General features: G+C 38.8%; 1 protein-coding gene across 2 annotated transcripts in view; it reads right to left on the minus strand.

Moving 5' to 3' along the window:
• Positions 1-26,214, minus strand: part of NR1H4 (nuclear receptor subfamily 1 group H member 4) — a 57,205-nt gene that overhangs the window by 12,285 nt on the left and 18,706 nt on the right. Inside the window, exons 3-7 of one of the 2 annotated variants that reach the window (XM_044677329.1) lie at positions 25,485-25,625; positions 13,616-13,749; positions 10,266-10,364; positions 9,538-9,637; positions 3,762-3,908 (exon numbers count right to left, since the gene is read on the minus strand). In XM_044677329.1, the coding sequence (XP_044533264.1) occupies positions 3,762-3,908; positions 9,538-9,637; positions 10,266-10,364; positions 13,616-13,749; positions 25,485-25,625 (621 nt within the window). Of the gene's footprint in view, positions 1-3,761; positions 3,909-9,537; positions 9,638-10,265; positions 10,365-13,615; positions 13,750-25,472; positions 25,626-26,214 lie in introns of both variants that reach the window. The other variant, XM_044677328.1, reaches the window with a different exon arrangement.

Genomic DNA, 26,214 nt, shown 5'->3' on the forward strand with positions numbered 1-26,214 from the left:
CCAAAGGAGAGCTTTTAAAAAAGATGAGAAGAGTCGTCATCGCTTGCCTGCCCTTTTTCTGGTCCCTTTCCTATCTCACCTTCTCTTGCTTGATTTTGGTATCATTTTCAAATTGCTGAATGCCAGTTATCTTTCCTGTTAGATTTCGCTTAGTCAATGAATATATAGCTGCCTATTGTGTGCCAGACACTGTCCAAATACTAGGAACTCAAATAAGAAAAAGAAAGTCAATCTCTGCCCTCAAGGTGCTTATAATCTAATGGGGGAAGTCAATACACAAAAGGATGCTGAAAAGGTGGGGAAGGGTTGGGCAGGTAGCAGAGAATATCCAGCATGGGGCATGCTGTTCATGGCTGAAACTCAACAGATCCACTGGAGAGGAACGAAGAATTGGCTAGAACTTCTGAGCCTCTTAAAAAGGGAATCCTTGGGAGGAATTCATTGCTTTGGTCTCCAATTAGATGGAGAAAGGCAATTGAAGGGACTAAAGAGCAATTGAATACCAAAATTGAAACACTCTCCACAGTGATGGGATGTCTAGTGATGAACTTATCCTTGAGGAAGTAAACCTTTTATTCATGGAGCTGGAACCAAGTAAAGCCACCTGAAATGTTCTGAGGGTAAAATAGAGATTTCTGGATTTTCAAAATGAAAATCCTTTTCAACCTAACTATCCCATTCCTTTCTCTTTTTTTTTTAACCATCCAAGAAAGGACTGATTGATGGAATGCCAGACTAAAGCTGAGAAGACATAGATTCATATCTTCTCAGATTCTTCTTAGTTAAATGACAATTAAGTTTCTAATCCTCAGTTTCCTCATCCATAAAATAAGATTAATAATAGCACATGCCTCATGGGGCAGTTGTGAGGATCAAATAAGGCAATATATATAAAGTGTGCTTTGCAAACCACACATGTCATAAGCTATTCTTCTCTGCAAACTAACATTGCATGAATTCTCTATTTTCATTTAAAATTGAGTAGTTGCTTAAAATTCTCTTAGATATACTGTAATAATTTCTTAAAACCTGAAGACACTTTAAAAAAGCAATAAAACAATCCATGTGACATACAAGGTCTAAAGCTCAATTAGCATAAATCCTGCCCCCTCCCCAATAATTAATGGTGGGTCTACAGACACTATCTTTGTATCCATAATTGGTTTTTTTTGTTATAGAAAATGTATGAAAGGATATGAACACAGAAAGAAATTTCATATTACATTATATCAAAAGTCCTGTGGGCGTAAACAGGGCAGCTATGAGCCATGATGCTACTCAAGCTGAAATGAACAATGAAAAAGAAAAATGAGGTGAATTAACATATGAATCCAGTGATTCTGAAAGGTCATCTCCCCAGATCTGGGTTAGGTTTTGTTTTGGTTTTCATTGTTGGTGTTCTAAAATTTCAACTTGGAAAATAAAATCCATAAATATTAATAAATGGGAGTGAGCAACATGTCTGATCAAACACAAAGCACCCTGGGCTTCTCATTGTCCTCCTATATGGCTGAGATTTGGACAATGTATCTTATCATGAGCTGGTAGCATTCTTATTTGCATGCTTCCTCCCACGAAGGTTCTTTCAGGAACTGTTTGGGCTGGGCCTCTGAGTAAACTGAATTTCTACCATTCTCCCCACTTTCAATTTACCCAGCATGGTCAACCCCATCGTTGTTCATTATCCCTGATAATAAGGATTCCATTTTCCTTGTCACTTTTTTTTTTTGCATTATCTTTTGATTTTTCCTCTTCCAACTTTCTGTCTATGCCTTGACTTCTTTGCCTATTAAATGTTTGTTGGTGACCTCAGACACTTCTTAGCTGTGTGGCCCTGGGCAAGTCATTTAACTCCCATTGCCTAGCCCTTACCACTCTTCTTTCTTGGAACTAATACTAGTATCAGTTTTAAAACAGAAAGTAAGGGTTTATTTCAATAGATAAATGTGTGTTGAAGTACGTTGAATTTTAACTCATCTGGGAAGAAAAGTTGTTAGGGAATGGGAGCTTTTCAATCATAAACAGTAGGAGCAAAGGGATGAGAGGAAGCATAGTGGTCAGCCAGTCAGTCCACAAGCATATGTTCAGGGCTAACTCATGCCAGTCACTGTGCTAAACACTAGGGTACAAAGAAAGGCAAAAACATGATCCCTGTGCCGAGGGTCCCAGTATTCTAATGGAACAAGGAGTGGAGAGGAAGCAAAGAAAATGAAGCTATAGAAAGAAAAAGAACTGAAAACCTGAGAACTCAAATCGATGCAACAGCCACATAGGCTTTAACCTACAACCAATGAAAAATGCTTTTTTAGAAATAGCCAACATGGACATTTGTCTTGCTGAACTGTGTATATTTGTTACAAGGGCTTTGTTGTCATTTTTTCCCAGTAAGGTTGTGAGAGGACAAGTGGGAATGAGGAAAAGGTAATAAAATAAGGAAAAAGAGAAAAGAGTGATAGAAGATTTTTTTAATGCAGAGAAGAGAAGGAAGGCCAAAACAATTCTGAGTTCCTCCACATATTTGCTTTCTCTATTAATTTACTGAATTTCTGAAGAAAAAAAATCACTTAGCCTTCCTGAGTTTTAGAGGATCCATTTTTTTAAACCCTTGCCTTCCATCCTAGAATCAATACTGTGTATTGGTTCCAAGGCAGAAGAGTGGTAAGGGCTAGACAATGGGGTTTAAGTGACTTGCCCAGGGTCGCCCAGCTAAGAAAGGTCTAAGGTCAGGTTTGAACCCAGGACCTCCCATCTCTGGACCTGGCTCTCAATCCACTGAGCTACCTAGCTGCTCCCCAGAGGGTCCATTTTTAAAATACAGTAGAGAATCCATCACCGAAAAGTCATCCTACTGTTGACAGATCTCTCCATATATGTCTGGAAAAACAGACATAGTCTCTTCTTGTGACTTTGAACTTTGAACTTTGCTAGCATGGTGCATGGTTCAGTACTTAGGACAGTGCCTGGAATGAGTAGATACTAAATAAATGTTTATTAAATGATTGGTATAATCTGCCAGAGCTTGTGCTTTTCTGGAGTGGTCTTTGAGAACCCAGGACCACCTTCACATCATGGTGAGACATTAGAAGAGGACCTAATGATGAAGATAGGAGTAATACTTGCTCTTTCCTTTTCCGTGGGAATTTATGGGAATAGAAATATGGCAGTGAGATGGCCCAGTGGGTAGAGAGATCATAGAGTGGAGTCAGGAAGACCAAAATTCAAATCCTGCCTCAGATATTCATCAGACATGTCAGAAGCTTTCTCAGCCTTAGTTTCCTCTTCTTTGAAATGGGGGTAATAAGAGTACCTACCTCAAAATTTTGTTATGAGGATCAAACAAGAAAACCTATATAAAACTGGTTTGTAAACCTTAAGAGGCTATGTAGGTGCTAGCAGTGATGATGATGATGATGACGATGATGATGATATGAACACTGTTCCTTTTTTTTTAAGGTCACTCACCAATAGTGTTTCTAAGGTTTATAATTATACTTACTAGGATAGGGTTAATGACTACTATAGTCCTGACAAAGCAGGAATTTCACTAGAAAAACAGCTGGGAAAATTCCATTTGTTATGTTGACCTCACTGGCACTGAATGCCCCGGCTACCAGGCTACCAGCTGTGATCTTGACTACTTGGCTTTGTCAAAACTCATATTTGCATTGATTAATGCTGTTCCAACACAGAGGTGTGGAGCCGGATCCCGAATGGCTTCCTCATGAAAATACTGACTTTTAGCTACTCGCCGAAGCACCTACCGCTCTTGCGAATTCTTTCTTCTAACAGATCGGTATGTCCCACGGGAAGTTTCTTATTGAAAATCTCTGCTGAACGGAGGAACATGGCTTCAACGGCAGACCCCTTCAGCAGAGCAATCTGATCTTCATGATCTAATGTCTGGAACCCTGGAGAAAGAAGAGATGGAGTTTTTGCCTAGTACAGTACGTAGTAAATAGTAGGTGCTTCCTAAACTTGCCGGCTGACATTTATTTATTTATTTATTTATTTATTCATCTATTTATTCATTCATTTATTTATTTGTTTGTCTGTCTGTCTGTCTGTTTATTTATTTATTTGTTTATTTATTTATTTGTTTGTTTGTTTGTTTGTTAAAAAAAACTTTTTTTAAACCCTTAACTTCTGTGTATTGGCTCATAGGTGGAAGAGTGGTAAGGGCTAGGCAATGGGGGTCAAGTGACATGACCAGGGTCACCCAGCTGGGAGCTGTCTGAGGCCAGATTTGAACCTAGGACCTCCCATCTCTAGGCCTGGCTCTCAATCCACTGAGCTACCCAGCTGCCCACGACTGATATTTATAATAATAATAGCAGCTAACATTTATATACATAGGCACCGTGCTAAGTGCTTTTCAATTATTATCTCATTCGATCCTTACAATAATCCTGCAAGGTAGATATTACTATCATCACTTTTTTACAAATATGTCAAATGAGGCAACTAAGGGGAAGTGACTTATCTAGGGCCACGTTCTTGTAAATGTCTGAGGCTGGATTTGAACTTGGATCTTTCTAACTATAGGTGCAGTGCTCTATCCACTGTGCCTTTGGCTTCGATTCAAGGTTCTCCTTATGACTCTAAACTCCCTGTCATCACAATGTTCCTTCTTATATACTCTCAGTAATCCTGTAAAACAGGACTACACACATTTCTCTGAATTTATTCTTCCTTTTCTGGTCTTTGTGATTTTGTTCATACCATTCTCTGTTCTTGGAAATGACTTTCCATCCTGCCCTTGTTAAAGTGCTAACCAAAAAAGCAGCAAGATGGTATAGTGGATAGAGTGCCAGCACAGGAGTCAGGACAAATTGGGTTTTTTTAGTTCAAATCTGACTTCACACATGCTTACTGCCTGTGTGACCTTAGACAAGTCACTATACATTATTTGCCTCAGTTTCCTCATTTGTAAAATGATCTGGAGAAGGAAATGGCAGACACCTCCAGTATCTTTGCCAAGAAAACTCCAAATGAAGTAACAAAGAGTTAGACATAGTTGAAACAACTGAACAACAAAAATATTTTATAAAGAATGCATTTTCAAGAAGGGATTAGACTAGATGACTTCTGAGATCCCTTCGAAGGCTCTAATTCTTTGATTCGGTGAAAATTCTCGATATTCTGAGATGTTACTCTGCCTCTGCAATTTCCACTAAGGTTAGGCTCGTTTTATACTCCACCCTAATGAGAGAAGTTTCAAGATAAGATGTTCCTTCCTCTGAGATTCTATGATTCTCTAATAATCCTTCCAGAAGTTATAACTATGGGGTTTTAAAAAATATTCTTTGTCTGCTTATATATCTCCCTGAACCAAAAGCTAAGAGGATAGCTAGGTGGCCCAGAGGATTGAGAGTCAGGCCTAGAGATGGGAGATCTGGGGTTTAAATGTGGCCTCAGACACTCCCTAGCTCTGTGACCCTGGGCAAGTCACTTAATCCCCACTGTCTAGCCCTTACCACTCTTCTGCCTTGGAACCGATACACAGTATAGATTCTAAGGTGGAAGGTAAGGGCTATTTAAAAAAAAAAAAAAAGAAGAAAAGAAAAAGCAAAAAAGAAACAAAGCCCCAATCTTTTTCACATTAGATTCCTCCTCTAGAGCTGCTGTATGTATTAATCATAGAATAACACTGTCTCTGGAGAATTAAAGTTTTGGTAAGCCAAGAACAATAAATAAGTGTGGAATGAACTTGAGGTTACAATATATTGCCAATTCTTGATACATAGAATTCATTTCCAACCTCTGTACCTTTGCATAAATTGTCCTCTTCCCCACCCCCAGTTGTGCAGGAAAAACAATATAAAGTATTTCATTAGAAAAAATTACAAACAGAAAAGAAAGTACATACGGAGTGGAGTGAGAGCTGGAGACAACAAGTGGACTGCCATTTTTCCTCTATTGGTGTCCACAAAATGTCAAAAAATCAGAAACAGGTTCTGAACCCAGACTCACATATCTCCAAAGGGTTTGGGGATAGATTTCATGGAGGGCATGAATCTGGGCGGGAAAAAGTTACACCTTTATTTCAATATGATTGGTGTGTTCTGTAGTCTTATGTATTTTACTTCATGCATTTAATAATGTTATTCTAAGAATTATCATTTTTATGTCACAAAATGCATTCAAGTCAGAATTGTCATTCTTAGGATAATGTTATTAAATGCATAGCAGGGGCAGCTACCTGGTATAGTGGACTTGGAGTCAGGAAATCCTGAGTTCAAATCTAGCCCCAGATAATTACTGTGTCACCCTGGGTAAGTCACTTAACTTTTGTCTCAGTTTCTTCAACTTTAAAGTAGAGATAATGGCACCTACCTTCCAGGGTTGTTATGAGAATAAGCAGAGATAATATTTATAAAAGACCTAGCAAAGTGTCTGGCACACAGTAGGCATTTAATATATGCTACTCCCCTTCCCCCCTCCCTCCACTTCTTTTCCCCTTATTTATCTGTCTAAGGAGTCCATAACATCCAAAAAAAAAAAGGTTAAAAGTGCTGAATCCTAGAATCAGGTTCCTGACCAATGGGGGAACCTAGATTAGAGACTTTAGAGGAGCATCCAGACAGTAAGCACAGTGTAGGTATGAGAGGATAAGCTTTAGTTGCAATGGATCCTGGGCAGGGGGAACCACTTCAATGAGGTTATGATAGTGTAATCTTTACCGTATTTTTATATGGGAAATGTTTGATTTGATTCCATGATTTCTTTCTTTTTTTTTTTTTTTTAACCTTTACCTTCTGTCTTGGAATCAATACTAGATATTGGTTCTAAGGTAGAACAATGGTAAGGGCTAGGCAATGAGGTTTAAGTGACTTGCCCAGGGTCCCACAGCTAGGAAGTGTCTGAGGTCATATTTGAACCCAGGACCTCTCGTCACTAGGTTTGGTTCTCAATCCATTGAGCCACTTGGCTGCCCCAATGCAACTGTTTCTTGATTCCAAAGAAATGAGCCACCGGAATCACAGCTATTTGTAGCTTCTGTTCCAGAAATGGCTGAAAGAAATGTCCATATCCTTCCTTTCCCCACCCCCTTCCCCTCACTTCTAACTTTCATGAATGTATAATCTCGCTTTTTGATCATGAGAGATTGCCTTCAACTCAATTAGCATATAACAAATTAAATTCATCTTTCAGAGTTAATAAAGAAATGAGAGAATGTTCATGTTTCAGTGATAAGTGAGCACTTTCTCCTTGCGTCTTATGAATTTTGCCCAAGCCCACATTGATCAAAAAAGCCAGCTGCAATAAAATTAATAAAATAACACCATAGGCCAAGGCAAAGAAGATAGATTAATATGTCTAACAAAAACTCTCTGTCAAAAAATAGCTCTGCCTACTAGCTTGAAACATTCCAAGTAATGATGATAAAAATGTGTTTTGATCTCCATACAGCTGACAAAGTGATATTCCTAAAGCCCACATCTGACCATGTCACTACCCTGCTCAGAAATCATCAGTTTCTCCCTATTGCCTCCAGGACCAAATAAGAACTCCTTTCTTTGGCATTTAAAGTTCCTTACAATTTTCCTTCTCAGTACCTTGCCAGGCTTTACCCAGTACTTTTCTTCATGCACTATACCTAGAATCTAAGCTAACTGGCCTTTTTTGGATATTCATCATATACGACATTCAATCTCCCACCTCCATACCTTTATCCTAGCGGTCCCCTATGCATGGAATTTGTTTGTTTTCCTCACCTCATCCTCAATGTCCTTATGTTCCTTCAGATCTCAGCTCTAACGCCACCTCCCTCATAAGGATTTTGTGAATCCCGCCAATTGCTAGTGTTCCCACATAAAATTATTTTGTATCTATTTTATATACATGTATTTCTTTTTCCATGTATATGTTTTTTCCTATTATTTTGTTATTTTGTATTAGTTTTTATTTATTTTATTATTTTGTATTATTTGTATTATTTTGTATCTATTTTATATACATGTATTTCTTTTTCCATGTATATGTTTTTTCCTATAAAAGAATGTAAGATTAAGAGGGCAACAACTGTTGTGGTGTCTTTCTACATATCCTAACCCCATAGTTGAGCCTACAGTAAACATTAGATGGTTGTGACATGTAAACTCTTAGATCAGAGGATTTTAATCCAAAAGAGATTTTCAAGGTCATCCACTCAGATTCTAGCCTTATTCATATAAAGAAACTAGAATATTTTCTCAAGTCCACATAGGTAGTAAATAGTAGAGCCTAGACTTAAATCTGAGACCTCTGATGCTATTGAGTCATTTTCAGTTATGTCCGACTCTTGCTGACTCCATTTGGGGTTTTCTTGGCAATCATCCTGGAGTGGTTTGCCATTTCCATCTCCAGCTCCTTTTACAGAGGAGGAAATTAAGGCAAACAGAGCTAAGAGACTTGCCCAGGACCACACAGCTAATAAGAGTCTGAGACCAGATTTGAACATAGGAAGATGAGCCTTCCTGACTCCAGAGCAGGCATTCTATCCACTGAACCACCTAGCTGCTCCAAGAAGGTTTGGTACCTGAGTCAAGATTCCTGTCATTACACCGAGGTTCTTTCTGATAAATCCTTTTATACTCTAAGAACAATTATCCAGATGTAATCTTGGGCATCTCACTTATATTCTTTGGGTCTGTTTCCTCACCTATAAAATGAAGTTGAAAAATGAAAAAAGGGGCAGCTGGGTAGCTCAGTGGATTGAGAGCCAGGCCTACAGACAGGAGGTCCTAGGTTCAAACCCGGCCTCAGATACTTCCCAGCTGTGTGACCCTGGGCAAGTCACTTGACCCCCATTGCCCACCCTTACCACTCTTCTACCACCAAGGAGCCAATACACAGAACTTAAGGGTTTAAAAAAAATGAAAAAAAAAACCACCTGAAATATCATGATTTTTTATACTACAGTGCATAAAGTACTAGGATGGAAATCAGGAAGACCCTAGTTCAAATCTAGTCTTGAATATTTCCTAGTTCTGTAACCCTGGGCAATTCATTTTACCTTCATCTACGTCACCTTTAAAATGAGGATAATAATAGCATCTGCCTCCCAGAATTGTTTTGAGGACAAAATGAGATAATATTTTAAATTACTTTAGGAGTCTAAATGTGCTATATATAAAGCTAACCATAATTATTATTGGACAGTTAAGAGGCATATTGGACAGTGCAAGCCTGGAGTCAGGGAGACCTGAGTTCAAATTCTACCTCAGATACTTACTAGCTATGTGACCCTAGGAAGGTCACTTACCCTGTTTGCCTCAGTTTCTTCATCTATAAAATGAATTGGAGAAGGAAATGACAAGTTACTCCAGACTCTTTGCCAAGAAAACCCCAAATAGGGTCACAAAGAGATGGATGTGACTAAAACAACTAAACAACAACTAAAATTGTTATTGTTAATAATAAACAAAAATAGGCTTCCTCTTAAAAATGTGATGTTTATACTGTTAATACTCTGATCTCTAGTAGACAACCAAGATATTTTTATTTCTTCCATATACAAATGTGATCCTCGGGGAAACCAAACATTTTGTGACCTACCTGGTAATTTTTTTGTGAATTCCACAAGGACCTGCACGTGACTGGTAGCCATTTCAGTTAAGATGAGGAAATTTTCTTCTGCACTGAATTCTTCCTTTAACTAGATGTTAAGAAGAAAGGGGAAAATTTCAAAAGTCGAAATGGACAGCTGATATGATGTGAAAACACAAAAGAAAAAAGAAAACCAATTTTTAAAAATCTCATCCCCAACTTCAAAATATCTGTTTCTTGGGTCCTAACTTAAACTTGCAACAATGCTAGGCATAAAGAGACCAAAAAGTTTGAGATTCGCTGCCCTGTATCAATGAGATGACGGATCCAGTTCCTGATCCCATCCCTAAATGAGGACGAAATGCTCTGGGACTTCAAAGGAGGAGGAGAGCACATTGATCTGGAGGAATCAAAAAGGCTATCATAGATCAATTTTATTTTTTTTCTGTCATTTTTAAATATTTTCCATGGTTACATGATTCACATTCTCTCCCTACCCTTGTCCCCCCCCCCCCCATCCTGGAGCTGACAGGCAATTCCACTGGGTAATACATGTATTAATAGATCAGTTTTAAAGAGGTTAACAAGGGCATATCAACAAGGGCACCTTTGCTGTCCCACTGTCAAATACTACCAAATACTACCCCAAAAATAGCTAATTTTTATCCCCATTGAGAAGGACTCAAGTAAAACTGCTGCCAAAGGTAAATGGGCTGGTTTTCAGATATTATACTCACAATTTTATTAGTTATTTCTTGAGGCATTCTCTGTTTACTGTAAGCATCCATAATATAATGTAGAAGGTTCTGTTGGTCTGGAGTAAGTTCCGTTTTCTCCTATACTGGCAAGAAAAAAAAACCCCAGAAGGTTCAGTTTTCATATTTGTAAGGTCAAAATAGAGAAGGCAATCTTCTTGTCTTCTCCATGTATCAATGAGGTGGGATATTTTTTTTATGTAGTTAAATTCCAAGTTTTTAATTCTTCCCTTATCAGGAAAAAGAGATTGAATAAAAACCCCTGGGAAATGTCCATAAGCTAAGAATGGCAGAGAAGTGTCCCCTTATTTCACTCCCCCTTTTTTTTTAAGTTTTTTTAGGGTTTTTTTTGTGGGATATTTTTTAAAAGAGGGCAACTCAGAGCCAAGGGATGTAGATTCTGATATATCGTGCTACAACCACTTGCCGTGCAAATTTCTGGAATGAATTACATACTTTTTTATCTATTCATTGGGAGTTTTACTTATAATCCATAGAATAACTAAAGAATGTTATGAGAATAAATTATATGGGTCAAATAATAAGAGCAGGCAGTTTTCAGAAAAAGAAATCAAGACTATCAATAGTTATATAACAATCTTCTAAATCACTGTTGATTAGAGAAATGTATATTAAAGCAATTTTGAGGTGCCACCTCGTATCCAACAGATTGACTAGGAAAATGACAAATGCTGGAGGAGATGTGGAACATCAGGGATATTAATGTCCTGTTGGTGGAGTTGTGAACTGGTCCAACCATTCTAGAGAACACTTTGGAACTCCTCCCAAATTGTTGTACAACTGTGCATAAGCAATACCACCATTAATTAGGTCTATATCACAAAGAAAAAGGACCCATATATTTAAAACTGATGATAGCAGCTCTTTTTTTGTGATGGCAAAGAGTTGGAAACCAAAGGGTTGAGAAATTTCCCATTGGGAAATGGTTTGTGGTATAATGGCTTGGCGAATAAGCTGTGGTAAGAAACAATGAGGGGATAGTTTCAGATAAACGTGAGGAGACGTATACAAAGCAAAGTGAATAGAAGAACCAGGAGAACATTGCACACGGTACCAGAAATAATGTAACCATAGTCAATGGTGAAAGGCTTGGCGACTCTAATCAATACAGTGATGTAAGGCAATCCCGAAGGACTCATGAGGAAAAATGCTATCCGCCTCCAGAGAGAGAACTGATGAACTCTGCAGTGCAGATTGAAGCACATTTTTAAATTTTTTTCTCATATTTTACAACATGGCTCATATGGAAGTATTATATAGAATATGTTTTGCAGGACTTCACCATGCGGCGGGTATCATAATGTTTGCCTTCTCAGTGGGTGAGAGAGGAGCTGGAGGAAGGGAAATTGGAACTTAAATATTTTTGTAAATAAATGTTAAAAACAAATAAATAAAATTTAAAAATAATAAATTATACAAAATGAGTCCTTCTCTCCAGTCTATCAAGAGAGGCTTCACACAGATTCACAGTTTAACAGTAGCTAAGATAATGTCAGCATAAGGAAAATGGAAGTTGTATTTAGTCAAATAAGCATAGAGAGTCAGTTTGGATAATTCAGACCCCAAGATCATCTTTCCCTTCACCCCCCAGGAGCATTTTTTAAACCTCTACCTTTTATCTTAGAATCAATACTATGTATTGGTACTAAGGCAGAAGAGTGATAAGGGCTAGGCAATGAGGGTTAAGTGACTTGCCCAGGATGGCACAGCTATAAAGTGTCAAGGCTAGATTTGAACTCAGGACCTTCCTTCTCCAGACCTGTCTCTCTATGCACTGACCCAGGTTGGTGCACTTCCCACCCCTGCTCTGATAGCTTTTGGATGATTTCACAGATCCAGAGAACCTGAGATTTGGATGAGACCTCATTATGTCTTTGAGCTCTTTGAAGTCAGGGACTATCTTTTACCTCTAAATTTTCAGCACTTAGCACATAATTAAATGCTTAATAAATATTGGCTAGCTTACTGACTCCAGTTTCCATTTAGTCCTTGAAAGGAATTCTCACTGATCACATTCTAGACTCTGCTTGAAAACCTCCAAGGAGGGGCAGCCTACCGCCCTTCTAGACAGCACATTCCATTTTGGGATAACTCTCATTGTTAGGAAACAGGAGAAAGACATGGCAAACCATTCCAGAATCTTTGAAAAAATCAAACCAAACCATGGACAGTATGGTCCACAGGGTCAGAGAGGGTTAGATACAACTGAACGACAGCAACATCATTAGGAAGATTTTCCTGAGATCAAATCTAAATTTCCCTCTTTGCAACTTTTACTCATTGGGCCTGGTTCTGCCTTCTGGGGCCAGCTGAGAGAAGTGTATTTATTTAATGACTTATACCCATTCTTTATCATTTAACCCTAGTCCTGAAAAAGACAGCATGGTCCCATAGACAGAAGGCTCACTTCAGCATCAGAAATGCTGATTATATAACACTAGGCAAGTCACTTAATTGCTCAATACTCCGATACTCAATACTCTAAGACTGTAAAGAGAGTAAGAACCAATCTTCATTGGTAGAAGGAATTTACGTGTCGGGAAATTGGCTTAAGTAATCAATGTGGTATTTTCAGGAAATACTTTGGAAGCCATGAAGACACTATTGTTCCAAAGAGGTTGTTTTGGACTTTTGTTTCTACTTATGTAGTCCATCCCAATACACCTCTGTTTACCCAACATCTCTGCCAATTTTCTTTTTTTTAATAAACTTTTTTCCCGAATTATATGTAAAAATAATTTTTAACAATAATTTTTTAAGTTTCACATTCCAGATTCTCCTCCTCCTTCCATAACCTCTCTCCCACAAGATGGTAATCAATCTGATATAAATTTTATATGTGAAATGTTTTTCTATATTAGTCAATTTGTGGAAGAGATCTCAAATGGAAAAAATAAGAAGTACAAAGAAAGTGAAATATAGTATATTTCAGTCTGCATTCAGACTCCATCGGTTCTTTCTCAGAGGGCAGATGGCATTTTTCTTCATGAAATCACTGCATTGCTAAAAATAACTACGCCATTCACAGTTTTTCTTCAATTTTTCTCTCCCTCCCAAGTGCCCTAAGACAAGGGAGTTTGAGTATATCAAGTAATTTTTATTATAGTGTCTAACCAACCTACTGGTTTTGGATTCAAATTCTAGCCATTAGTCACATTTCACATATAAGAGGAATATGACTAATCACTACAATGTAAGTCAAAAAGAATTATCCAAGAAAAGACTCAACTTCAGTGGTAATGAAATGGAATGATGCAAAGGAACAATCACTAGAAAGAGCATCCCCTGAAATTACGATTAAATTTGATTACCCTGTATGACTTTGTGGTGGATGTCACTTGTCTCAGGTCAGGCCCTTCGCTGTCTTCATTGGTTGACCGATCAGAAGGTGGCTTCATATTTTTTCGCAATCGTTTAGATTTACATTGGATTTCAGTTAGCAAGCCTGAAATATGTTTAAAAATACATGGATTTATAGACTTTACTGGTCACAGAAGTTGCTGTTCGGTAGAGTCATGGTCTTAATCTATCATTAGAATGGACTATTTTATGCCAATTATTTCAGCCCCATGGCATAGAATTTGACATTCAATGAATGGATGAAATGAATGAAAGAATGAAAGAAAATAAATCAGTTGATTAAAAAAATTAAATATTCCTGAAATCAATTCGATTCAGTATCTTTTACTAAGCATCAACTATGTGCAAGCCTTTAATCTAGGCAAAGATAAAAAAAAATCAAGTTATTCTTATCCTCAGTTTACAACATAGTAGGGAGTTACAACATGTACACAGTTGATGATAATAGTTAACATTTATATATAAAATTATTCATTTTTTCATCACAACAAACCCAATGAAGTAGGTACTACTGGCATCCCCTCTGTTACAGATGAGGAAATTGCATTCCAGAGGTGTGAACTGAGTAGGATCATCCAGTTAAGAAGAATCAGAAATGTGATTTGAACGTGGATCCTCTTGGCTTCATTCTCCCTACTTTTTCCCCACTGGAATCTCAAGTGTTCTTAACCTGGAGTCTATAAACTTATTTTTGAATAATATTTTTTTAATTTTTTTTTTATAAAGTCAGTTACAACTTTATTTTTTTTTTAACCCTTAACTTTCTGTGTATTGGTTCCTTGGTGGAAGAGTGGTAAGGGTGGGCAATGGGGGTCAAGTGACTTGCCCAGGGTCACACAGCTGGGAAGTGTCTGAGGCCGGATTTGAACCTAGGACCTCCCGTCTCTAGGCTTGGCTCTCAATCCACTGAGCTACCCAGCTGCCCCCTTGAATAATATTTTGATGAAGATTTCAATATAATTGGTTTCTTGTGTAATCTGTGCCTTTTAATTTATGCCTCTAAAAAGTCTAAGGTTCATAGATGTCACCAGACACTGCCAAGGGGATCCAGAACAAAAACAGAAGGAGAAGCCCTTTACAGAACCAAATTGCTGAGAAAACCATTGCAAAATGTGTTTTCAAAAAGTTTATATAAACTAATTTTAAGAGAAAGAGAGAAGGGGGGAGGGGGCTCTTATGGCTGGAAGGACCCCAAAAGGTCTTACTTGTGCAGGAAGCAGCACCTGAGCTCTGCTCTGAAAACATTGCTTGAAATAGAATGATAAATGTTCTTATTTTCACTGTGATCATGTTTTCTGGGTAGCTAGGTGGCACAATGGATATCTGCTATTAGAACATAAGTTCCTTGAGAGTAGGGACCCTGTTTCTACCTTTCTTTGTAACCTCCCTCAGAGAGAGCTGGTACGTAGTCAGTGCCTGGGATGCTCTTCCTCCTTCACACTCACTACTGACCTTCCTGGCCTCCTCTAAGTCTGAACTCAAATCTCATCTTCTACAGGAATTGACAGCACTGACTGGCTGAACATCATGTTTACTAAAGTAACTTGGTTCTTTTCCCTTCCCCCATAAGAGAACAATGTAATTTGTTCAATATGGAGCTACATTCCTTGGATCCTTCTATTTCTGAATGATGAGTTGGCTTGGATGTAATCTGGTGAAAGGGAAAATGAAATTGGGAAATCACTTAAGAGAAACAGATTTCAGAAGTTATCATGAAGAACTGGGTACAGGGTGAGGATGGTGGGGAAACAATGTCTCTTGGCCCTTTGTCCTAGGCTGAGTGTTGAGATTAAAAGAAGTCTAGTTCAGGGAAATTCTGTGGACAAAATCTGGGAAAGCCTCCAAGTCAGGACTGAGTGGCTACAAAGAGCCTGGTACTTATGACTAAGCTGGAGCTCAGACAGAAAGGACCAAGATTTTTCAGTAACCAAAAAAGCCAGGAGAGCTAGCTCTTGGGGACTGGCCTTAGAAACCGTGAATGACCATCTACATCTTGTGTGAGGTATGAAGACTTGGCAGGCACAGGCTTCCAACGTTATTACCTCCTCTTGCCAGGCTTTTTAGTGCTTTCTTGATATGTATCCAAGTTTCCAGATTTCTCACACACACACATTAGTTATTGGGAGATAATAGGAATGGACAGTGGAAAAGCTCTAGAACTCTTCCTACATCTAATTTGGATATTGGTAAAGAGAGAGTACAGCTTGAAAAGTTCCAAAGCATGTTAGGGAACAGAGAGCCAAACTCAAGTCATACATAATGGTACAGAGGATAGAATGTTGAAAAGAGGCAGGGAGTTGTGGATTTAGAGCAAGAAAGAATATTGGTTCATTGAGTCCAACCCTCTCACATTACAGGAGAGGAAAGTGAGGCCCAGGAATGTCACATGGATTAAGAAACAGAGGCAGGATTTGAACTCAAATCTTCTTGATTTACTCTTTCCACTGACCATACATACTGACTCTTGGACGTTTAGCCGGCAAGACCTGAGGCTGAATCTTGTTTCTGACACATTTAACCAAGTAGCCACAGGCCCTTAATTTCATTCAGTTTGCTTGTCTATAGATGGGGCTCAATGAGGAGCCCCACACAAAACTCAGAATGGTTGATAACCTTTAATCATCCAGTACTATCCAGTTCTAAATGCTTTAATGCACAAATTTAGATTGCCAAATCACCTTTCAGGTTTTTGTGACATTTCCTCATGTGAAATTGAGCTTTGATGCTAAGCCAACTTATTTCTTAATTGTTTCTACTCTGCTATTTACTAATCTGGGTGAGTTTAGGAAAGTCAGTTATTCTCTCTCTGACCTCAGTTTCTTCATCTATAAAGTGGATGGGTTGAATTAGGTCACCAATGAAGTCTCTTCCAGCTCTAAGACTATGGGAATAAAGTTGCAGTCTGAGAGAATATAAGAATGAGATGTTGTTTGTGTTGATTCTAGACTTTTATCTGCTAACTATTATATTTTCTTGCAGACTGGGATATAAAGCTGGCTCTCTTTAGCTGCATCTGACCATTTTGTTCATCAGTGATTTAGATTTAAATGTGGGGGAACCTCAAAGATCTTCTAGTTTAACCCTTCCATTTTACAGATGAATAAACTGAGATCCAGAAAATCTTTATGGATTACCCAAAGTTTCACAAGTTAAATGTGTTAGAAGAGGTCTGATTCAAACCCAGATCCTCTGATTCCAAATCCAACATTCTTTCCACCTAACCATGAGTAGTAGTACTAAAATATTGTTGAGTCATGTCAGATATTTTATGACCCCATTTGGGGTTTTCTTGGCAGAAATACTGGAGTGGTTTGCCATTTCCTTCCCCAGCTCATTTTTCTGAGGAGAAAACTGAAGGAAACAGGGTTAAGTGACTTGCCCAGAGTTAAACAGCTAATGTCTGAGGCCAGATTTGAACTCATAGAGTCCTCCTGATTTTAAGCCCAGAGCTCTATCCACTGCACTAAAAGTACTAAAATGGTACTAAAATGATGTGGTCATATTTTGGTCATGATGGCATGATGTGCCACCTGATAAAGGAAATACAAGATAAATTATCAGACTATATAAAATTCTTAGAAAGGAGTAGAATTGTTCAGAAAAATATAAATAAAATTTGTCTTCTCCATCTGCGAGAAAAAAGGTGCTATTCCTTCGTTCACTGGAAAATAATCACTTCAGTGTTCACGGTTTATGCAAAATGCAACCCTCAGTCCTAGAAACATATAAAGATAATTTAATATTCAACTGCTAGACATATCTTGGTCCAGTCTCTTAGTGTCCCTAGGACTCAGTTTCTTCATCTGTAAAATGAGGAAAATGGGTTATATCAGTTCTTAATTTTGCTTCATGGATCCCTGGAATAGTCTGGTGAAACCTATGAACTCCTCATATTAATATATTTTTTTAATTCAAAAATGAAGGAAATGGAAACTTTTTTGTTAGAAATTAGTGAAAAAAAATATAGATTTTTTTCCCCACTCAATTTCATGGACCTCCTGAAATCTATCTACATATTCCTAATTGATTTATTTTTTTTTTCAAGATAGAATTTAGAGTTTATTGGAAGAGGGCCAAGTCTCCCAGATAAACCCGGAATCTCGCACATGTTACAGAGCTGGACCTCAGCGAGAGACAAAGCCAGGCAGCAGAGACCTGGTTTATATAGAGAGTGAATATTTCCAAAGTTGATGACTATTACAGCATTATGTAGATCTTTTTTAGAAACCATTACCCAACTACACAGCAGACTGGTTATTTCATATAGGAAATACTCATATTAGTCTTAAGGTCAAATAAATTATTTACTATTTATTTTTTTTTTTATTTTAAACCCTTAACTTCTGTGTATTGACTCCTTGGTAGGCAATGGGGGTCAAATGACTTGCCCAGGGTCACACAGCTGGGAAGTGTCTGAGGCCGGATTTGAACCTAGGACCTCCCATCTCCAGGCCTGGCTCTCAATCCACTGAGCTACCCAGCTGCCCCCTGATTTATTTTTTAAAAACCTTTACCTTCTGCCTTAGAATCAATAATAAGCATCTAAGAATCAGTTCTAAGACAGAAGAGGAGTAAGAGCTAGGTAATTGGGGTTAAGTGATTTACCCAGGGTCACACAGTGTTATGGGGAAAAGTAAGTTTTAAAGTAAGGAGCAAAAGCAGTAGCCAGAGCTGACAGGCAAAGCCTGAAAATTCCACTCATGGAACATTGGTCAGAGGAGGGACTTTTCTCGGGGACTCTCTGGATGAAGCTGATGGCAGTTAGGGGCTTACTTAGCTGCTGGAAGTGAAGAGCCCAGAAAAGTAATTGTCTCCTGCCAAAACTGTCTACCCTGTGAGAAAGGTCAGGTTGAGCAGAGACTCTAGTTCTGGTTGGTGGACGTACCAGACTAGTTCGGCTCCCTGACTTTACCTCTTTGTGGACTTATTAGCTGTGGTTCCTGGGAAGCTGTGATCATCGCTGGAGCTGAAGAGGACCCTGCAGTGAGACATTCAACCTCCCTCTGAGCTTACAGGCTGGTCCTGGTAGCTTAAGCCAGAGTCAGTGTTGTGTTTGTCCAATCTTTCAGCCCCTGGAACGTATCCCTAGACAAGTAGATTTAGTGTGACCTTTCCCTTACTGCCCAACCCTTAAAACTCATTATTAAACCATTTACTCTACTTCCTGTGTCTTCCTCAAACCCCAAGGAAGGACCCACAGAGAGATAACCGTGAGTGGTGACCAGTAACTGTTTTTAACTGACGTTTACCAACTAGTGTGTTTTACCCCATTTCCCACATCCCTTGTGCGGGCTCCCCGTTTACCTTGTGTATCCTAACACTTGTGGGTTTGTGGGTGTGGACCTGTTTATGTTTGGCACCCTGGGGTTCCATCGTCAGGAGTCAGTCACTGATCTTTCAACAGCTAGGAAGTGTGTGAAGCCAAATTTGAACCCAGGTTCTCTCAATTCCAGGACAGGCATTCTATCCATTAGGCTACCTGGCTGTTACCAGCTAAATGATTTATGAGGTTCGTCTTCAAGCTTTAAAAATCCTGTGATCTGAATTAATGATAATTGACATTTTTAAAGTCCTATAAGATTTACTAAGTGAGTTTTGTAGTGAGCTACGTAGCTAGATACAGATATTTTGAGTCTCACAATAACCCTGTGAATCCGAAGACCAGCATTCAAATCTCAGCTCTGTTACTTAATAGCCACATGACTTCAGATAAATAATTCCACAACTTTGGGGTCTCAGTTTCCTCATCTGTAAAATGAGAATGTTGAACTCAATAATTTCTGAGATCTGTTCTAGCTAGAGATGTTTGCATATTTCTACTGGGCCAAAGAGCACAGAACAAGGAAGAGAACCAAAATCCCCAATACATTAACCCAAATGTCTTGTTATAATCTTAAGGAATCATCTACTTGGATCCTTCCCAGTTCTTCTTTCTCTTAAACTTTTTGTGTTCTGGGCTCCTGTTGGAGTCTGGTGAACCTATAAACTCCTTGGAATTATGTTATTAAGCATATAAAATGAAATACATAGGATTACAAAGGCAAACTATATTGAAATAAGTTATTAAAATAGGCTTAAAAACAAGGCCACAGGGGCAGTTAGGTAGCTCAGTGGATTGAGAGTCAGGCCTAGAGACGGGAGGTCCTAGGTTCAAATCTGGCCTCAGACACTTCCCAGCTGTGTGACCCTGGGCAAGTCATTTGACCCCCATTGCCCACCCTTACCACTCTTCCACTTAGGAGCCAATACACAGAAGTTAAGGGTTTAAAAAAAAAAAGCAAAAACAAAAACAAAAAAACAAGGCCACAGAAGCCAGGTTAGGATCCCTTGTGTCTGTTGCCTAACAAAACCCACTCTGAGAGTCAGTTTCTTTTGCTTAGAAGGTTATCCAGTTCTCTGGATTGCCTGCCATCTTCTTTCCACTCCTTTGTGTTTCTAGCTTAAAGCTGTCAGATTCAGGGTCTCAAATCATAACGTCTGGAGAGTGTAAGCAACACCATTGTTTGTTTTTCTACAACTACCCAATTCTGAATGGGGTGATTTGTGCTCGATATGATAAGTGTGCTGGAGCCATCCTTAGAGATCAGACAAGAGGCTGGGGAGAATAGAAACCTTCCTGGAAATAGAAATCATAAGCAACCATCATTTGCCCAAATATCAAAAACATAATGACAGCAAAAACCAAACCCTTAAAGATTTAGGCACTTAAACAAGCAAAAAGAAAAGAGTAGCTGTAAAAACAGTGATTTATGCTCCAGACGCTCTGTGGGTTATTAGTAAAAGGCAATTTATAAAGTTAATCACAAGCATAGCATTTTTAACAGCAAAAAGGATATTCCAGATCAGATCACTGTCATTTTCCTATATTTTTCTACTCCTATTTAGTATAAAATCTGCTCAAATTCATATTGCGCATTCATCAATGCTAAGGACCTGCCATTTCATCCAGGATGGAACCCTCAGTGTGGAAATTCCATCCGCTGACACAGATCACAATCTGTCCGTAACTTATTATTTTTGTTGCGTAAGGTTCTTACTCATCATAGATAAATAAAATGATTTAATTAAAATGATGTTGACTCCCTCTCCCTCTCTCTCTCCTATTCTCTCAGGTCTTTCGTGTCTCTCTCTCTCTCTCTCTCTCTCTCTCTCTCTCTCTCTCTCCCCCTCTTTCTGTTTCTCTCTCTCTCTCTGTCTCTGCCTCCCCCACTCCCAACACACCCTTGAGATCAGATCTATGATTTCATCAAGAAACTCTTTCTGTCAATGATAACAGAAATCTGCTTTGCTATTTGTACCCCTAGAGAACTGTTTTGGGGCACTGATAGATTAAGCAATTTGTCTGGTATATAACAGAAGAAGCTATCCAGTGCCTGGAGTCAGGAAAACCTGGGTTCAAATCTGACGGCAGACACTTACTAGTTGAGTGATCCTGGGTAAGTCACTTCATCCCTGTATGCCTTAGTTTCCTCAACTGTAAAATAGAGATAACGGCATCTACTTTCCAAGCTTATTGTGAGGATCAAATGAGATATTATTTATAAAGTGCTTAGCATAGTGCCTGCTACATAATAGGTACTTCATAAATGCTTGTTTCTTCCCTTCCTCCTTAGGACCCGAGTCTTCCTGACTCTAAAGTCGGCTCTCCAGCACTACTTTTAGAGGGAGGAGAGAAGAGTTTTATTAACCTTCAGATGTACAAAGCAAATTTGAAGTGATAATACACTAATAATGAATGATGATGAAATTACAATGGTAATAATAAATTAGCATTTAAATAGTGTTTAAAGGTTCACAAAGCACTTTACAAATATCTCATTTGATCCTCACAACAATATCAGGAAACAATATCAGGGCTATTATTATTCCCAATTTCCAGAGAAGGAAACTGAGATAAGGTAGCCTAGAAGTGGCTTGCTCAGAGCCATATGGCTAGTAAGTGACTAAGGATGGAACAGAACTCAGGTCTTCCTGTTTCCAGGTCCATTTTCTAGTCATGGTTCCACAAAGCTGTCAAATTAATTCATTCATCAATTAAAAGGTTGTTTTAAATCTCCAGATAGCAAACATTATTAAGACTACAAGTAAAGTGAAAATAGTCCCAGAGTGAATGTGGAAAATTCCTTCCTAGGGATTTAACCATTTGGATATGTCATAGGCTTATATTAAAAACAGCCGAGGCATAAAAATTTTATAGGACTCTCCCCATACTCTTTCCTTATAGTAAAATTCCCTTCTTTATAACAAAAGAATCCCAGCTCTAGGGAAATAGATATTTGGCGACTTTTTTGTTTGGAAGGATTTCTTTGCCCGTCGAGGGGAATCTGGATCAATAAATAAAGGTAATTCCTCTTTTGCGTGCCGAAACATATTTGGTGGGATGTCCGATTTCTCTGTGCCAGGATTCAGACTCCCTCATGTTTAAGAGATGAGCCACCCGAGATCCCTAGCAATGCAGCCCCTGTTTCCATCGCAAGGCCAGATTCGAATATCAGCACCTCTGGTGAATCTTTTGTTTCCCAGATGCCAAGATGAGAAAATGATCGTTGGCTTTAAAAGTTTCATGGGACTGGAGTTGGGATCATTTACACTGACCTCTTTTTTCCCCAGGATTCAGTTATTTCCCTGCTGAGATGTCACTGTGGCTTCTTTCCACTATTGTACTCTGTGAATAGTAAGCTGGGGGTCACCTTCCTGAGGCTATTGTGCCTGGTGACAGTTATCATCCCTTGGATGACATTTGTTTGTCTATTTACATTTTCGGCAGGAACACAGCATATCTCTGAATCTGGGTGCTTTCTGAAATTTACGGACTGGAAAATTAATTAGAGACTAGCATGAATTCCAAATAAGGATGGAGATTACTGGGGCCCCACAAAGCTGGCAGTTAATACAGCATCTCTATCAGATTGATGGACAAAATTATATTAAAAACTCAGCGTGGATTAATTTCCTGTGTGAAACTATGCCAATTGGTGAAATGCTACACTTCAACAGGTAGGGTTCCCCTTAAAAGAATTTAGTTAAAAACTTGGGACAATTCTCTGCAGGCTCTTCCGCCCCCCCCAAAGGAAGTGAGGTAAAATGGATAGAGAGCTGCACTTCTAAGTCAGTATGAATGAGGTTCATGTCCTATCTCTGACATTTATTTGCTGTGTGACCCTGGACAAGTGACTTACCTTCTATTAACTATAAATGAGAGACACATATATTAGATCATGTACTCAGATTACCTTGTAGGGACAGGTAGGTGGCTCAGTGGATCTCCTCTGATCCAGATTCCCTTTGATAGGCAAAGAAATCCTTCCAAACAAGAAATCTCCAAATAGTATTTACCTAGAGCTGGGATTCTTTGGGAGACAAAGTTCAAATGTGGCTTCAGATATTTCCCAGCTGTGTGTCCCTGGGCAAGCCCCTTAACCCCTATTGTCTACCCCTTACTGCTCTTTTGCCTTGGAATCCATATATAGTATTGGTTCTAAGACAGAAGATAAGAATTTTTAAAAAAAATAAAAATCGGAGCTAAAAAATTTTTTTTAAAGTTGCCTTATAAACCTGATGGCACGATACACATATGAGGATCAAAGGAGAGAATGATAAAGTATATGGCACATTGTAATCCAGCCTATGATACTTCCTAACTGTGTGATCCTGGGTAAGTCACTTCACTCTGTTTGTCTCAGTTCCCTCATCTATAAAACGAGATGGAGAAGGAAATGGCAAACCACTCCAGTGTCTTTGCCAAGAAAACTCCAAATAGGGTTACAAAGAGTCAGATACAACTCACTGACAATACAACTCAGCATGTGAATGTAAGCTATTATTATTATTATTATTATTATTATTATTATTATTAATGTATCAATCTGTTGGGAAGTATTTAAGAAACATTTATCATTTGGTAGGTTCTGAGCTAAGCTCTGGAAATACAAAGAAAGACAAAAGATCCCTTGAGAAGTTCACTTTATAATAGGGGAGACAACTTGCAAAAAAATTGTATTTACAAGATTTGTGTATGTGTGTAGTATATTAATTATTATTAATAAAACAATCACACAAACATATTTTTCAAGGAGATTACTTTTATATTAATTAAACTTAATTAAATAATATATTAACATTTAATTTAACATTATATATATTTAATTTGACAATGGAAATCTTCAGCTAGTTTAATAGCCTGTCATCCTTTTTAGCTTATGGAAACCTACAATTTTTTTAAGGTGTTTTTATTTAAACCCTTAACTTCTGTGTATTTGCTCCTAGGTGGGAGAGTGGTAAGGGTGGGCAATGGGTGTCTAGTGACTTGCCCAGGGTCACAGAGCTGGGAAGTGTCTGAGGCCGGATTTGAACCTAGGACCTCTCGTCTCTAGGCCTGACTCTCGATCCACTGAGCTACCTAGCTGCCCCCGAAATCTACAATTTTATAAATGCAGATCACAGATCATAGATCAGAGCTAAAAGGGATGTTAGATGTCATCAAGTGTATTCAGCTCCTTTTACATAAAAGGAAACTAAGGCACAGAGCAATTAAAGGAATTGTTGAAGGTCACATAAACAGTAAGTGGCAAAACTAGATTGGAATTCATAGAATTCTCTGATTCCATAGGCAGAATTGTTTTCAGTATGCCGTAATTCTTTCCAATTGTGGCATAGTGGATAGAAGGCTGGTCATGGCATCAGGAAGACCTGAGTTCAAGTCCCACCTTTGACAAATATCGGCTATGTGGCTCTGGGGGGCAATATCTCAGTGCTTAAGACATTGGTAAGATTTTAATTTGTAGAGGTGCCAACCTGCATTAGCAGAAGGAGCTTCCTCTTCTTATCCCCATCTCTCTCCTGCCATGTTCCCCCCCCCCCTTTTAAAGCCCTTGGCTTCTGTCTTAGAATCAATAGTAGATATTAGTTCTAAGGCAGAATAGTGGTAGGGCTAAGCATTTGGGGTTAAATGACTTGCTCTGGGAGGAAGTGTCTGAGGCCAAATTTGAACTGAGCAACTCCTCTCTCCAAGCCTTGTTCTATATCATCGGAGCCACCTAGTTGCCCTGCTACCACGTTCTCTTAACTTTAGGAAGTTACATGCCAAATTATTGACTTGCCAGGTTCTGACTAATGAAATATGGATAGTTAGCAGAGGTGACTCAGTAGATACATGGTTGGCCATGGAGTCAAGAAGACCTGGACTTCAATCTTGCCTCTGACACTTCCTAGATGTGTGACCCTGGGCAAGTCACAGACTTAGCACTTTCAGAGGACTCTTTTAGACTGCATATGTCACAGCAGGGATGGTCAGACTCTACCTTTCCCTTCCCAACAGTTTTTTTTTTAAATCCTTACTTTCCATCCTAGAATCAATACTGGGTATAGGTTCCAAGGCAGAAGAGCAGTAAGGGCTAAATAATGGGGGTTAAGTGACTTGCCCAGGGTCACACAGCTAGGAAGTGTCTGAGCCCACTCAATAGGCTAATGTAATAGTCCAGGTCTAAAGTGATGTGGGACTGTACCTTTAAGAAACAAGAAGGAGGTACATTCAAGAGATGTCCTCATCTGATAACTAGATTTTAGTTGTTTAAAATAACAAATGCACTTTCTAAATGGCCTACTCTAGTCCTAAGGAGAAGCTTGTTTGCCGAGAATACAGAATGTAAGTAATGTAATCTCTTCAAAGGCAAGGAGAGCAGCTTCTTTCATTATATCTACGGTACCTCCTGCCTAGTAGTTACCCAATGGGGTGCTGAATTGGGAAAAAGAAGGAAGAAGCGATTTCATAAGGTGATGGGAGTGTAACTGATTACATAAGTTAAATACCTGTATACATACATTCAGCCAACATGCCCATCTGCTTGCATTTCCTTAGGCGGCACTCCTGACATTTCCTCCTCATGTACATGTCCATCTCACAGTTCCCACCATTCTTACATTTGTACACAGCATTTTTTGTTATGCTCCTCCGGAAGAAACCTGTGAAAGCAACACAGGAGGGTGTGAAGTAGCAGAAATGACACTGGGGAGAAAAAGGAAGCCCACGCTAATTTGCCCATCAGACCCCAGACAATTGCTTGTTTCATTAGAAAAACAGCTGTCAGATGCAGGATGGGGAATTCTAGTATAGGAGGGAAGCTCTCAGAGTCTATGATCAGCATCAGAGCTACTTTCTAATGTCCAATGTTATATTATCAAGATTTGGGAAATGACTGCTCCTAATAACAATTATTTATTCAAAGAGAATTTGGGTGCCAAATATATGCAAGCATAGTGGAGGGTATAAAAATGAATAACAAAAAGAAGCATTGTTAAATGTCTACTATCTTTTAGGCACTGGGGACACAGAGACAAAAATGGTCCTTGTCTTCAAATGCTTACATTCAACTAGAAGGAGCAGCCTAGATAATTAAGTAAAGTGGAAAAAATGGAAGGAAGGAAGAGAGGAGGGAAAAGGGAAAGAAGGAAAGAAAAAATGAACCAACAAGCAAATGAAGGAAGGAACAAAGGAAAGGAGAGAGGACCGAGGAAGAAGGGAGGGTGGGAGGGAGAATGGAAGGAAGGAAGG

The sequence above is a fragment of the Gracilinanus agilis genome, chromosome 5, assembly GCF_016433145.1.
Source record: "Gracilinanus agilis isolate LMUSP501 chromosome 5, AgileGrace, whole genome shotgun sequence".
Taxonomy (NCBI): Eukaryota; Metazoa; Chordata; class Mammalia; order Didelphimorphia; family Didelphidae; genus Gracilinanus; species Gracilinanus agilis.